General features: G+C 42.6%; 2 protein-coding genes across 6 annotated transcripts in view; both read right to left on the bottom strand.

Moving 5' to 3' along the window:
- The window catches only part of LOC134482260 (disks large homolog 5-like), a 36,814-nt gene extending 21,939 nt beyond the window's left edge, over window positions 1–14,875 (bottom strand). Inside the window, exon 1 of one of the 2 annotated variants that reach the window (XM_087586791.1) lies at window positions 14,464–14,875. The gene's annotated coding sequence lies outside the window, so the exon portion shown is untranslated. Of the gene's footprint in view, window positions 1–12,440 lie in introns of both variants that reach the window. The other variant, XM_087586792.1, reaches the window with a different exon arrangement.
- Window positions 2,005–14,790, bottom strand: LOC148000859 (disks large homolog 5-like). Of its 4 annotated transcripts, none has more exons than XM_087586788.1 (7): window positions 14,464–14,790; window positions 11,930–12,008; window positions 11,577–11,714; window positions 10,671–10,833; window positions 9,395–9,526; window positions 8,761–8,937; window positions 2,005–5,206 (listed from the first exon to the last, which is right to left on the bottom strand). In XM_087586788.1, the coding sequence occupies exons 2-7, from the start codon at window positions 11,949–11,951 to the stop codon at window positions 5,122–5,124; spliced, it is 717 nt and encodes a 238-aa protein (XP_087442914.1). In that variant the 5' UTR covers window positions 11,952–12,008; window positions 14,464–14,790; the 3' UTR covers window positions 2,005–5,121. The 4 variants fall into 4 exon arrangements, with proteins under 4 accessions (XP_087442914.1, XP_087442916.1, XP_087442915.1 ...); XM_087586790.1 differs by having other exon boundaries at window positions 11,577–11,804; window positions 14,464–14,785; XM_087586789.1 differs by having other exon boundaries at window positions 11,577–11,804; window positions 11,930–12,035; window positions 14,464–14,783.
- Window positions 14,876–15,023: the final 148 nt, after the last annotated feature.

Genomic DNA, 15,023 nt, shown 5'->3' with positions numbered 1-15,023 from the left:
TTTAAAAACCCTTTTGAGTCATTCGAAAGCTGTTTCTACCTCCTTCTTTGCAGGCCTCAGAATTCCTGGGAGGCCTTTTGTTTACTAATGAGAAAGCAGACTGTGGTGGAGCAGTGGATGCACTGACACTGTCTCTCCTCTTGCTGTGCCTTCCATGCAGATGCCTGAAGCCTTGGAGGAGCTGAATGGTAGAGTTTCCTGTGTCTTCCAGAGGAGAAGGAAACACCATCCAGAATCCAGCTTGCATGTGTGGGGGCCGGAGGACAACCTTGGGTGTTACTCTTCAGGTGCCGTCCACCATTTTTATAAAACGCGAGTTTTCATTGCCTCGGAATAGGACAGGTCAGCTGGGCTGGCTGGCTAGGGAGGACATGGAGTCTCTGTCTCCCCAGCAAAGGTGTGTGCCACCACACCAGGGTTCTTTATTGTGGTTGATATTGTAATTGGCTTCTTGTGTTTGCACTGAAGTTTATCATCTCAGTTTCTGGCTCCATGGCTTCCCATGTGAGCAGGAGAGGACATAAAATGTCTGACTGACTGTGTGTTGTGTATGATTGTCCTTGAGTCTGGTATAAAAGTGAACCAGAATGTTGCTTTCTGGCTTAGTCTTACTTGGTCACACTCAAGGCTTAAGAGGAACTTCTTGAAGGTTTAGTCACACAACAAAGGTTGTATAATTCTGTAAGTCCCTGACTCTGACATCTGAGATGACTAAGAATTTACTTCCTTTCATTTTCCCCGATTTAGGTACAGTCTGAATTAGGTAGATGAAATGTGGAATAAATTACTAATACTAAAAGTATTGTGTTCTAAAATTACTTAGGGCCAAACTATTGGAAAAGGCTGGATCTGATGCAAATATTGAGACTTTTCCCTTGCCTGTGATAGCCCAAAATTAGGCAGCCAATCCACAGAGGGCAGCATTTCTCCGGCTATTGAGGGCCACAGGTCCCTCTGTCTGCTGAGCCATTCTCTAGGGATTAGGGGTGACACTATTTTACTGTACTGTAGAGAAATGCCGTGAGGCGACTGTTCCTAGTTTTCCAGAGGCAGGGCACCCTGGGATGGTTCGGTCACTCTCACCACACTGAGATACAGAGGAGGTGAACGTCCTCAAGCAGAGGATCCTGGTGCTCTGTCTGCCAAGGAAGCTGCACACCTGAGGACGTGGACTTCATGGTCATTTTCTCACGAGAAAGTAACTTTCTTTATAGCTTAATTAGACAGCAGCACCTCTAACACGTCTAAGAGTTGGACGGCTGACATGTTTCTCAGTCTGCAAGGAGGTTTGGGTCACTAAGATCCAAGATATGCTATGGCTAGGGAAACAGCTTCTGGAGAGAACTAGAAACAGTGGGAACTTTTATCCTGTTTCGTCTTTAACAGAAATGAAACTCAATAAACTGTGCATTGGCTGACTGGGCTGTGTACCCCGTGTCCAGTTTAATACGACCCTCACCTGGTACCTCAATGTACCAGACTGTAGCAGTGAATTAATTAAACAGCTTTGGCTCCTTAGTGCAGTCATGGCATCTGCCCAAGAGTTCTCTGATTTTGAGAATGAAACACACACACACAGGCACACACACGGTCAATGTTTGGACATTTCTAATCCTCCTGACAGCTACCATGCACCTCCCTTCCACCCAGCATCCCAGGATTAACACCTTTTAAATCTATGTTTTATCTTTGCTGCCTGTTACCTTCTGGGAAACACCCCACTCCCCCAATAGGGTCCTATTCCCTTCCACCTACATTGTAGGCTGCTTTCTCTCCTGTAGCTCTTACTCTGACCCTTCTAAGTCTGGATCATGGTGATTCCCTTCATCCTCCACTCCCTCCCAATCCCTTGCCCTGTCCTTCTGTCTTTCTGTCCAAACATTGGCAATGGCAACTCGGAGCCCTCAGGGACCCTCAGGTCTGGAAGTACAGCTTTTTGGGAGTCAAAATAAGACAATTATGAACACCGGATATTGATACTTTACACATACATTCTTTTTTTTTAAAGGAAAATTTGTTTGTATTGTTTATTTACATTTTGTATTTTTATACACAGTGTTAGGGGTCAGCATTTTTTTTATCGGAGCTGGGGACCGAACCCAGGGCCTTGTGCTCGCTAGGCAAGCGCTCTACCGCTGAGCTAAATCCCCAACCCCACATACATTCTTGATATTGAATAAATCAACTATCTTTAAGAATATGGGAATTTGATCCTCAGTACTACGGAGGGTAAACATCATGAAGAAAATGGCAGACATTTTGCCTATGGACTCTGTTCATATGTTTCTGGACAAAACTTAGTCACATGCAAACTCTTGGTTTGAGAGGCACCTAGGAAATATAATTCATAGTTGTCAACTCTGTGCTCTATTGAAGTTGTAGGAAATGGGAAGGGAAGCTAGAAAATAACAGTACAGACTCTCTCAAAATTCTCTGAGGCCTGTGGGTTTGTACTTCCAGGGACCCTGGAGGCCTGCTCAAACCAGAGACCCAGGAGGCCCACCCAAAACAGAGACAGTATTACCTGACTCCCAGGACACCAGCTGTTGCCCAGCTCACAGAGCTCTATATTCCTCCAATGAGGCTGGATCCAGTCAGAGACACTCATGACAGTTAACATCAGAGATAACCAGTTGGGGAGAGGCAAACCATAAACAACAGAACCCAATGCAAAATCTGCTGCTCACTCAGAGGACCTATAGGGCTCTTAGCAATCATCTATAACAGGATATCTCGTGCCCTCTTCTGGCCACTGAGAGAACTGCATGCAGAGAGACCACAGACAAAAGTCAGCCAAAGAACAATTCACCAATATAAATAAAAATGAATACATTTCTCTTTCAGAAAGGCATACAAATGTATGATCAAGGCAAACAGCACCGAAAATGGGGACAGTCTGGCCCACGTCCCTTGACCCTTACACTAAACTGATCATACAGTTACACAGGTCGAACAATTAACATTCAGATTACAGTGAATATGTATCCCATTTGTCCTCATTGATCTGGATCACCTCATGCAGGATGATTTTACAAGACCCATTCATTGTCCTGAAAATTACATGCTTTCCCTTGTCCTTTTGTAGTTATTGATCAGCAATCCTGTCTGGAAATGCACCATGCTTTCTTTATGCACTCATCTCGTAAGGGACCACTTGGATATTTCCAAATTCTGAATATTATAAGAGAGCTTCACTGAACATGGTGGAGAAAGGGTGTCTATACTAGGATGAGTCAACATTAGGATATATGCCTTGGTGTTGTATCTTGAGGTTTACCCATTACCACCTTCCTGAAGAAACAGCATACTGGTTTCCAAAGTTGCTACAGAAATTTGCATTGCCACCAGGAGAATCTCAATGTTCCCCTTGCTCCATAAGCCAGTAGGAGTGAATTCTCTTATGTGTTACTAAACTAAGTTATGAAAGGTATGAAAAATATCTCAGAATAATTTTGATTGGCATTTCTGTAGTGTCCAAGGATAATAAATATTTAATATGAGTTTCTAAGTCATTTAAGTTTCTTCAACTGTATTATGCTTATGTATATAGCCCATTTGAATTACGTTTTTTTAAATATAGTGTTTTAGTTTTTCAAATCTGTTTCAAATATAAGCCCATTAATGAATGTGCACAAGGAAATAATGTTTAACAATTTCTGTAAATGGCCATTTAAAAAAAGTCATTAATGACAAATTAGAAAATGCTCTCTCAATGAACTCACAGAATTGGCAGACAAGTTGTAAATAATAGAATTCATTACAAAAGTCCAGGACAGGGACTGGAGACATGGCTCATCTGTTTCAGAATTTGAATCCCAGAGGACCTAAGGGGCAATTAACAATTCTCTGTCACATCACATCCCAGTGAAATCCACTGCCCTCTGCTGGCCACTGGCAGAATTGCATGAAAACGAATATGGGGAGGTGGGAGGGAGATGACAGGCATGTGGGGTAGCACCCACATAGAGGTAGGGATTCTGGGGAGTGAATAGGGATTTTATGGGATGAAACTGGAAAGGGACAGAATATTTGAAATATAGATAAAAATATCCACTACAAATTGCAAAAAAAGAAATAATTCAAAACTGTAAGACCTCTGCCCAAAAGAAGCTATGATATATATCAAAATGAACTCAGCAAAACATCATTATCAATAAAAGAAACAAACCAACAACAAAAATAGTAAAAATGTTCATTCCTCTACAATTGGTGGAATTCATTAAATGTTCAGTCATAGTTGATGCTATATTTCAAGGAATCCACAGGCATCAAACTCTGTGTGCCCTGAACATTTTATATTCCCATACTGAATGTTTGTATTTCCTCTAATGTATTAGAGAAATACTTCTCTGTTTCTCCTTTGTTTGTCATTATGAAGGAAGCTAAATTTGTGAGCACAAAGGATAAAGCAAGGATATTTTTCATCATGAAGGGGGTTCCACAGAGTATGACACACTGTCTACATCAAGAGCACAGTTTCCTGTGCAGCTCTGGCTGGCTGTGAACTGATGATGAAGCCTACGCTGCATGAGACTTGCAGAAAACCACTGTTGCCTTACACTTGTGCTGTTACAGGAGGAAGAACCACACATGACTCAGGACGGCCTTGTGAGTGAAGGGTTAAAGGTCACATTTTTATTTATAGACAAACATTAATTTATTCAAGAACATTTTAAATTGGTGAGTCAATGAGTTCAATGTATGAAGCCTTAGGAATATTGATTAATTAATATTAATTAAATACACTAAAGTTAACAAATGAATAACAAAACTTCAAACTTAAACAAATAAAACCAAATGCATAAAACAACCAAACTTCAAACTAAAAACCAAATATAACAAGTAAATTAGTCAGCATTCAATTCCTGCTGATTTTTCAACATATAACTCCAGCCTGTTGCTGGCCTTGGAAACACAGCAGAACGGCAGGTAAGATGGTAAAATCTCTTCAAGAGGAATGTAGACGCCTCATACAGGGTGGTTGGTTGTTGATGGACAAGTCGTCAAAGGGATAAACGTGAGGCATGTTCCATGCCACATCTCAAGGTCTTTCAAATGCAGCCCAAGATTGGAACGGTTACAAGGACTGAGATGCGGGAGGAGTTGTCAATCTTTGCTCCCTCAGTGCTCCTGGTGGACAGGTCTGTCTCTGAGAGCTGTAGTCCTGGTCTGGACCATGGGCAAGCGTCTGCTGGAGTGTTCAGACCTAGGGGTAGAAAAGACCTGGTGAGGACCTGCCATGTCACTTCTCCCATACACAGCGCACAATTCAGCAGAAGAATCCAGGATGATCTTTCATCTGAGGTCATTTTCTCATGCCCAAGACAGAAGGGTAAGAGATCCCACAGGCCTGCATATTTTCCCAGCTTTTAAAACTGCTAAAAATTGAACAGTAACAGCAGATAATTCCAAACGTCTATACATATTATATTTTAAAATCATTTAGCAATGTCTCAATGTCAGAGGATAACAGATGTGAACAACCTAGAAAACAATAGGAAGGCCTTGGAGGCCTGTCCATCACTGAAATGAAGACTATCATTATTCCTCCAGTGCAGGAATATGCCTGGGGTCCACTTACAACCTCAATATCTGCAAAGACCCAGAGAAACAACATCTCAAGAAGTACATGCACACTGAAGTGATATTATATTTGGCAAGAATATGCTGCATGGAAATCTTGCCAAGGGTAGGCATTGAACTCTAAAGGAAATACTCATGCAGAAAATAAACCACTCCTTTGTTTATGGGTATCGTAAAACTATTTGTGGGGAGACTTAAAGTCACTGGGCTCAGATAATACAAGAGAGCTCAGACTGGAGGGATCAGTACACAATAGCCAGAGTCTCTATGGATCACATACACTTCATGGATGAAATTTCTTTTAAAATCGACAGGAATAATATTCTGAGCTGCTCCTAGCTGACAGATGCTGAGAACTATGGAGAAAGTCACACACCCAATAAGACAGTTTATAAGCACAGGGAATCTACTTGGGTCCTCTCATCCTGTGCTTTCAATCATCTCAGTGACACCGAAATGATGCTGCATCTTCTCAGACAAGGCCTTTTGCTCAGTGACCAGTTTGTTCTGATTCAGGGCGTCCTGCAGACTTTCCTCCATTCTCTCCTCATCCTGGTCATTAGAAGATTATATTGTCCATGGAGACATGCATGTATACAGAGACAGACAGACAGACACCCAGACATACACACTTTTGAACTCACCCAAATATATTTGTTCACACAGACAAGCAGAGTATTTTGAAGAATGTGGTTAGTTTCCCAGTTAATGATAATAGAAGGGATCACCCGGTCTACTATTGTGCATAAGAAAAAAAAAACCTGGAATGGGGTAAGTACACAGTGAGCATAGGCTAAAGACAGCTCAGCCAATAAAGTTTATTCCCCTGAAAATCAGAAATTAGAAATGTGACATCTAGTCCTAGTAGCCAAGCCTGCTTAGCAAGGTCACAAGGCCGAGCACAGGAGGCTGATTCAGGCAACAGAGAACTGGGTGGGGGCAGGTGAGCCTCTTCAGTCCTCTGCTCACTGTTTCCCAGTGCATGCAAAGTGAGCTGCATTTTTCAATATGAGGTCCATTTAGGATACAGTACCTGACAGGGGAGCCAAACTACCAGCACAAACAGCTAGGAAATCTCCATAACCACAATCCAAGGTAAAACTTCTAATGGGATGCTATCAGATATAATTCGAGTGAGATAAGGCTGACTGATTCAAAGTCAAATGCTGGCAGGTATAATCAAACTCAGCCACAGTCCATTGAAGGGCTGGACAACATTGTACCTTTTCACTTGCTGACTGGTGGACTTCTGGATAATTTTGCTTCATGGCTGCTCTGAGGTGAACCACTACCACACTAATGTGCCACAGTTTCTCTGCTGACACCTACTTCTTGTTCTGGAATCGCTGTGTCAAAGTTTGAACTTGCACAAAAGTTGTGCATGGCTTCTCACAGGGCTACCCATTTGACACCTCCAGCAATGTCTGAGGGTCATCACTTTCTAAACCCTCCTTATAGGTGATTTTCACTCAGTCAAATGATTTTGAATAACAATAGTTAAGAGTGCCACAACCCAACACAGGGTGAGTGCTGTGGACTATTCTGAGCCTAAGTTTCTGTCTGAGGCAAAATGTGATTACACTTCAGCATAACTCCTGGAAATCTTCTGCTTGCAGATTCAACTCTAAGCAAATTAATCTTTAAATTAACAAATTCCAGACCAAACTCCAAGCCAAGGTATATTCAGCCAAGTTTAGGCGATTCTGGACAGAACGTGGTGGCAGGTAACGATTAACATAACCAGGATGTTGAGAAGACACAACAAGCACGTGACCTTCCAGTGTTACTGTACACCGAGAGCAAAGGAGGCAGAAGAGCCCTGAGTCAGCAGTTTCCACACTCAGGTACATGGACATCACACAGCAGCCTCTCCTCACATCCCTGTACCCCATTCCTGAGATTTCTCCAAGTAATGTCAATGTTGATGAATAGTTTTCCCACTGTAATAATTTCAATAGTAATCAAAACCCCATTAAGAACAGTTTAAACCTAATTGGAAACATTGTGTTTCCTCTTCTTCTCTCTTTTACATTTCTATATGTGTACATATAGACTAATACAATATATATAAATATGTGTCTGTGTTCAGAAACTTGTTGTGTTCACACACACACACATACACACATATGCACAAACACACATATACACACACTTCTAATGTAAGCACCCATACCTCAAACACTTAAAACAAGCAACTCCCAATGTAACATATGTACCATAGCCATAACCATGTTCACACATCTGTGCCCAATGACACAAACACACACACACACACACATACACACACACACAGAGTCAGAGAGAAATGGAGAGGGGGAGGTAGGGAAGGAGGGAGGGGGAGAGAGAGAGAGAGAGACAGAGAGAGAGAGAGAGAGAGAGGACAGAAATCATAAGTGAGAAGCAGAAAAGAATGAGGAGGCCATCCTTCTGGAAGCACAGTTGTTGAATACAGATTAGGCAAAGGAAATGTGTCAAGTGAGAGCGTAGACACTGCTGTCCATCCCTTATAGAGTAAACCTGTGTAGGGGAATGCACTTCTTGGGCACACGAGGTTGAGAGAGTTGGAGAAAAATTTCCCTCTAACCCTCACATATCTCACACAAACCCTCACCCTGAGAGAAGCCTTTCTTACATCCCTGTTCATCCAGTCAGCTCCAGGACATAAGCCACAGGAAAGAACACTAAAACACTGACATAGAACAGGACTGACACACTGCTTCTCAAGCTCTGTCACTGTAAACCATGGTTTGGACAGGCAGAAGGGACCATTTTCAATGTACGGGGAAAAGGAGAGAAAGTCCACAAGCCCCATCATAATTGAAAGTGAGAGCCATTCTTTTGGCAATTGAACTGAACTCTAATCACTTCTGTGCACTACAAAGACGGCTACCACATGGCATCCCTCTAACATAATGGCATGTAAGTGTGCAATGTGTGATCAACAGATCCCCCTTAAGGAAATGCATTTTCTAGTTGAGCAGGAGGACTTGGTTGTCAATCCTCCAGTTTATTGCATGAAGCTAGGATCACAGAAAGTTTTGTAAATGGGCAAAGAAATGAACAACTGGATGAGACCTAGGAGAGTGTCTGGACAAGTTAGAGAAAGGTTAAATTGGTTTGACTTGGTTTATGCTGAGATATCAGGAAAACCTGCCCTTGATATTTCATTCATCCTACCTGAGGCTGCTTGTTACATGGATTTTCATACTGGCTTCCCCACAGAACCTTGTTGTTTCCTTAATGGATTCTTCCAGTGCAATCTGATCCCTTAGAAGCCCTTTGTACTCATTCCATGCTCTCTGGGCATTGTTCTTCAGCTCAAAACACTCAGTTAGGAGGGGGCAGAAGCTGCGGCTGAGACACAAAGAAAAAATGGTGAATCCCAGCCAGTCTCCAACTTCCTCCCACTTCTCCAAGTCCATTCCTCCTTCTAGGATCCTGATCCGAAGAGAGCCCCAGATTATAGTCCACGTCCACAGTAGCCATGGAGCATAACCTAGAAACAGGTCAAATGGAGAAAAGAGCAACATTCCAGAAGACTCAGGGCACTTCTCAAAAACCTGACACCATTGATTCAAGTTTTTCCCAGAAGAGGACTTAATCATTATGTGTGCTTTTATGTCCTTTTTATTAGAATGTCCCTTGGAGGCCAATATTTCTGTGTCCTGTATGTCTTAGAGCCTTCCTTAGAGACAGGCTTCCTGGTCTGCTTCAAACACTATAAAGCCTGATCCTCACTTTATTTCAAAGATAAGAATGGGCTGACATATACTTGCCTAGTGCTGGGGTCACAACCTTGTAAGTTACTCACCAGTACCAGTCATTTTCCAGTGTAAGGTTTTTACATTTGACCAAAGCGGTATTGATCTGCTCGCTCATTTTCTTCATGTCGGTCATCACTTCCTCGTGCTGCATCATGAGCATCTCGGACTCAAACTTGTTCCTGTGGCAGGGCGTGGTCCAAGGATCAAATAACATTATGAATGAAGGATACAAGAATTATATGAATTTAGACTGAATCCTGAACTACCCCAGGCTAGGACATGCCACACCCTTGCTCCTTGGTACTGGGTCCATTTGGTATTTATTAAATTTATTATTATGGCCGCGGGGACAGCAGTGCCAGGAAACAAAAGCAGGGAGCTGATTTGATTGAGCTCCCTGACAGGGTTTGAAGGAATAAACTAGCTTGCCAAGAACATTCGAGGGTCCTGTGCCACCATCCAGGCTCCAACTTAAACCCATGAAGCCTATTCTCCTGTTCTTAGGAAACAATTCTCAATCATAGAATCTATTGCTACATGAAAACCCAAAGGAACATGGACAGTATTTACAGGGAAAAGAATTTATAACACACACCAGGAGATTCCCAGGTGTGTCCACCTGACTAGATGTGAAATGTTGTACTGTTCAAAGTGAGGCTCTCAGCCACATCATTATCATGCCATGGAAATTGACACAGGATAATTCTCAGGCAAAATCAGAACACAGAATACCCAGATCTTAAGTTATACTCACAAACGCACTCACACATGCATACACACACACAAACTCACACAAAACTCTCTCTCTCTCTCTCTCTCTCTCTCTCTCTCTCTCAAACAATTAGAATGCCAAATAAATACAAGAATGTGGCATTATCTCAAAATACAATCAATAAAATCAGAGAAAAGCAATGATCCCCTGTTGACAGTGCAGTCAGACATGTGAGGCAGCAAGAGGGATTAGGCCCCTCCAGCTCTTCACAGGACCTATTGAACCCAAAGCACCTCCACGTCAATTACAACAATGATTGCTCATAACCAGAGCACCTAGAAATTCCCACAATCCAACAACTGTCCAGGCTACTTAAACCACACACTGAGAGCTCACACACTACTACCCTCATTCCCAGTATGTAATTGAGGACACAGGCTATGATTTACGTTTGTAGGAATTAAAATAGCCTGTGCCACCATCTCATTCCCATCTGATCTTCACATTCTGATGCAATCAGGAAAGTGATTTTGACCATGAGCCCACCCTGGAGTTGTAGCCTACTGTGATGTGAGGAAATGTGGATTTAACAGAACTTGCACTGTGACTACCTGTCATTTAAATTCTTTCCTGGGTAATCCGCCAGGATTCTCCTGAGTTCATCTCTCTCCTTTTGCATCTTGTGGAGGGCAATTTTGAGGTTCTCCAAACGCTTCATTCTCTCCTCCTCAACAGGTGTCGTGGAGGGTTGGGATGATGCCTTCTGATCAGACTCTGTAGGTAGATAAACACCAGTAAACAGGCATATATGTGGACATAGTGTCAAGAAAAACTATGCTTACTCTAAAACAGAAGTCTGAGGATGAACAGTTCTACAGATAGAGTGAATCCCTGATGGAGCAAGAAAGCTATCTTTAAGCTGAACTCAGCTCAGTCCCTGTTCCCCACCATCATAGCCATATGGTGACATATGCCATCATAGATATAGACCACACCTCCTACAGCCATTCTTCTGGCACTGAAATTCTAAAGCTGGCCTAAAGAAGAAGAATACGAGGACCTTCTAAGCTAATGTATGATGTGAGGCAGGTAAGTCCTTGAGTCCAAACTGTTTAACATCTTGAATCCCTAGTCACGTGTGTTCAAGTACAAAGTAACTGAGACCATGATATATGACCAGGAGAGTATCCCTCTTGGCATCAATTACCCACGTAGTCTACAGGACACAGCTGAGAATGAAGTGCTTCAACAGCCTATCCTGAGAGAGACACTTTGTTATTCTTACAGACACTCATCCTGGTATTCTTTGACACTGCCCATGACACTAAAGAGATCCAAGGAAAGCCCCTTGACATATAACAGTTCTTGGTTCTCTGTCAAACTAATGATCAGAAATTGTTGTGTCTGGGTCTGCCATTTAGGAAAACTGAGGCTCAAAATCATACATCCTACTCCTGGAAGGACCAGCTCAAGCCAACCTCCTCCAGGAAGCTCCCCTTGCCCTGCCCAGTACTCACGTGACCTCCTCAAGGACCTTTCCATTCGTCTTGTTCTCCAACGTGATAGAAGGCTGGCCTCCCTCTGCCTTGGTCTGGTCTCTGCATGGATATGATTGTCCCTCCGAAAGAGACTGAGGATCCTGGAGAACATGCCTCCTCGGGAACCCATTAGGAAATGAAGGGAAATCGCTTAGGCAGTTGGTGTCACCACAACACTGCTGACATCACAGAACATTCTAGTGTCTCCTGGATACAAGAGAATTTCCAGGGAAGACACTACCGGTGATGTTACTGGGAAATGCCATAGCTTACTTGCTAACTACCTCCACCCAGACTGACCAGGTTCTGCAGTGACTTTCCCAGAGACTCACTTTTGAGCGAGGGAACATCCATTCGCACACTCTCCTTCCAGAGCTTCAGAGTTCTCACTGCTTCATTACAACTCAGTTGCTGAGGAGAGGGAGAGTTGTATCAGGCCTTGAAACGGATAGAACATATTTGTTAATAGCCAAAGATCTAAAGACCTTGGATGATGAATATTCTTCTTCCTGAAATGTATAAACCCAGGGTCCAGGGTCCATGCATGTGACATATAATCCAATTCCCACAGTTTACACTGTTCCCTAGAGGCCAATATTTCTTTTCCTACACCTTTAAATGTATGCAAGTTGGAGAATGTTGATTCATGGAGTGTGCCTTGGGAGGAGGAATGGTTTCAATATATTCACCCATGTTTTTTCCTGAAATCTCTGTCTTACAATCCCATTTTGTGCAATGGAACCTCACTTTTCCTGGCAACATAGGTGCTCACATCTAGGGCAAACATCAAATTGTAAACTTTCTCTCCATTCTTAAAAGTTAAAATCCCCAAAAGTGAGGGACCTGAGACCCAAGCGAGAGCCATGGAGGGGCAGAATGCAGAGGTGCTGCTGGCCAAGGAAGAGCAGGAGGAAGCAGAGAAGCTGTAGCACATCATGGTGCACAGGAGCTAGAACTGGAGTTTGACCTGGGCAACCTGCTGGCTTCACTCAGAGGACCTACAGGGTGCTTAACCATCATTTATAACTTGGTATCTGGTGCCCTCATCTGGCCACCGAGGGAACTGCATACAGAGGAACCACAGACAAAAGTCATCCAAAGAACAATTCACCAAAATAAGTAAAAACGAATACATTTTTCTTTCAAAAAGACATACAAATGTATGGGCAAGTCAAACAAAACCCAAGGAAACACAAGAAATGAAATATTTCACAACAACCCAAGAGTGCAAGAAACAGCATAAAAACAATCTCTTAAACCTATAATAATTCTATATGTATTTCTTGAAATAGCAGTTGCAGTAAGCAACCAGGCTGCAATGCTCTTATAAGTTCCATAGCCTCATCAACCCCTTCGTAACAATCTCCACCTATTTGATTCTTCCTTAATTACAAATATGTGTGAGTTAGAATCCTGCATCTCTCTGTGATCGAACTGTAAACTGTAGCCAATGTAACACTGGCAATCATTAACCACAATCTTTAAGTTTCCTTTATAACACCTGAGCACAGCCATAACTTTGGAAAGCAAAACTCACCCTCCACCAAACTATCTATCCTCCAAAATCCAGTCTCTCCAAAACACCAAGTCCATTCCTCATGCTATAAAGTATGACGGCCAAGCCTTGCATATGAACGAACGATGCTGCAGGCTCTAATACCCCAACAAAGAGACATTGCCCTAAATTCTTTTATAAGTCCGGTCTCCATGATAAGAGTTATATTTAAATAGTATCCCAATCTAGACCTGTTCCCCTGGGTTGGCTCATGCCACGTGTTGTCTAGAATGACTCCAGTTTTAAGCCAACTTTCTGTTACCAATGTTACAAATTTTTAACCATACCCAATAACTTAAAAGCCAGTAACCTATAGCCAAGACATGTAGAGCGTATTATACATTTAAAACCAAACAGAAAAAAATGAAGTGATTACACATATCTTTAGTATTTAGATCAAACACCATTCTTACTTTTTGTAGCTGTCATTTTTAAAAGAAGTACCTTATTACCTGTTGAATCCAGTAATCACAATCTAAGATTTTTCTAAGAGAAACAGACATCAGATCCATTACCATAGAAGCTTTGAAGCTGCTGGCACCTTGAAGGCCAGCTAGTGTAGACATTTAGCCAGCCCCCTGGGGAGCTTCCCCAGTGGACAGACCTATGCTCCTAGCTACATTCCTCCATTGAGGCCGGATTCAGTCACAGACACGCATGACAGTTAACACTAGAGATAAACAGTTATCTAGGATGCAGGGCTCCAAAGGTCAATTGAAACTGTTTTTATTTATTTGTTTCTTTCTTGAAAGGACTTAAAACTAAATCAAGGGGGGGAATCAAGCAGCATTTAAAGTTTTCACCATTTTTTCTCTTAAACATGAAACACAGAACATTCAAGCAACGAGAAGCAAAAACCCAGACATAAATTGACATCCGTGGACAGCTTGGTGCACCAAGGACAGACAATAGACATAGAGGGAAGGAGCTAGATGGTGTCCCACCAAAAGGTCCCAGATATCGTACTTAAAGGACCCAGAACCAGAGATAAGCACTTCTCCAATAGGAGCCAGCAAGCAGCCAGGACGTCTGCCGCCCTCCTTCTGTCCCCAGGAGAGCTCCAAAAAAGCTTAAGCTCATTTTCCTTCTTTCACCAAAGCATCTGTGGAGAGTCCAGAAGGACTGTTTTTCTCTTAAACCCATTTTCTCTCTTGTCTAGGGTATAACTGGTCTCTAGTCAGGGTCCAAAGACTAAAAGAATGTATGAGCATTGACATCACTTCTTTAGGTTTTAGCATAACTCTAAAAGAACACATACACAAAAAACATCTTATCATCATTACCTTGTCGCTTTTTACAAGGTTTACTCACCACTAGCCCAAATCTTTATTTTTCGTTGCACGTGATTTCAATTCTGGTGGTCCTTCTGGATCTTGATTACTGGAGGCCTTTTGTGGCCCATTTTCCCCACTATATCCCTCCTTTTTTACCGGCCGGATTCCTGGCATGATCTCATTGAGTTGTCCTCTCCAATCCCAGTGGAACCTCCATTTGGGACTCCTGCATCATTACCACACTAGAACCGGTCGTGGGCCTGCGAGAAAGCCGTCCAGGCTTTACTGAGATTTCCTTACATACAAGAGGCAAAAGCAGTGGAAAAGTACTAGACACGTCTCAAAGTAGCAGTTGGAAGACCCCAACCAGGAACCAGGAAATAACATCCTGGAAAGTCCCCACCCCAAAACAGGGGCAAGAGCAGCTGCCAAGGTCATCAACAACCTCTTGCCACAGCAGGCTGAAAGGCTCAGCCAGGGGGAAGGGAAACACCCCAAGGTAGGGCCCAACACTTGTGTTTATAGCAAGATAAAAAGAGAGTTTTTTACAGAAAACACCAACCGCCAATTGTATTCAGTAAGTTAGGGTTAGTATTT

The sequence above is a fragment of the Rattus norvegicus genome, chromosome 15 (genome assembly GCF_021556685.1).
Source record: "Rattus norvegicus strain SHRSP/BbbUtx chromosome 15, alternate assembly SHRSP_T2T, whole genome shotgun sequence".
Taxonomy (NCBI): domain Eukaryota; kingdom Metazoa; phylum Chordata; class Mammalia; order Rodentia; family Muridae; genus Rattus; species Rattus norvegicus.
This window is presented reverse-complemented; position numbering and strand designations above follow the sequence as displayed.

Bases quoted from the DNA above. Each gene is read 5' to 3' on its own strand.
- LOC148000859 (XM_087586788.1), bottom strand. From the start codon at position 11,951: ATGGATGTTCCCTCGCTCAAAA. The intron at 10,834-11,576 runs GTGAGTACTGGG...ATCTACCTACAG, and splicing joins AAGGTCCTTGAGGAGGTCAC to AGTCTGATCAGAAGGCATCA. The intron at 9,527-10,670 runs GTAGTCACAGTG...GCCCTGCCACAG, and splicing joins GGAAAGAATTTAAATGACAG to GAACAAGTTTGAGTCCGAGA.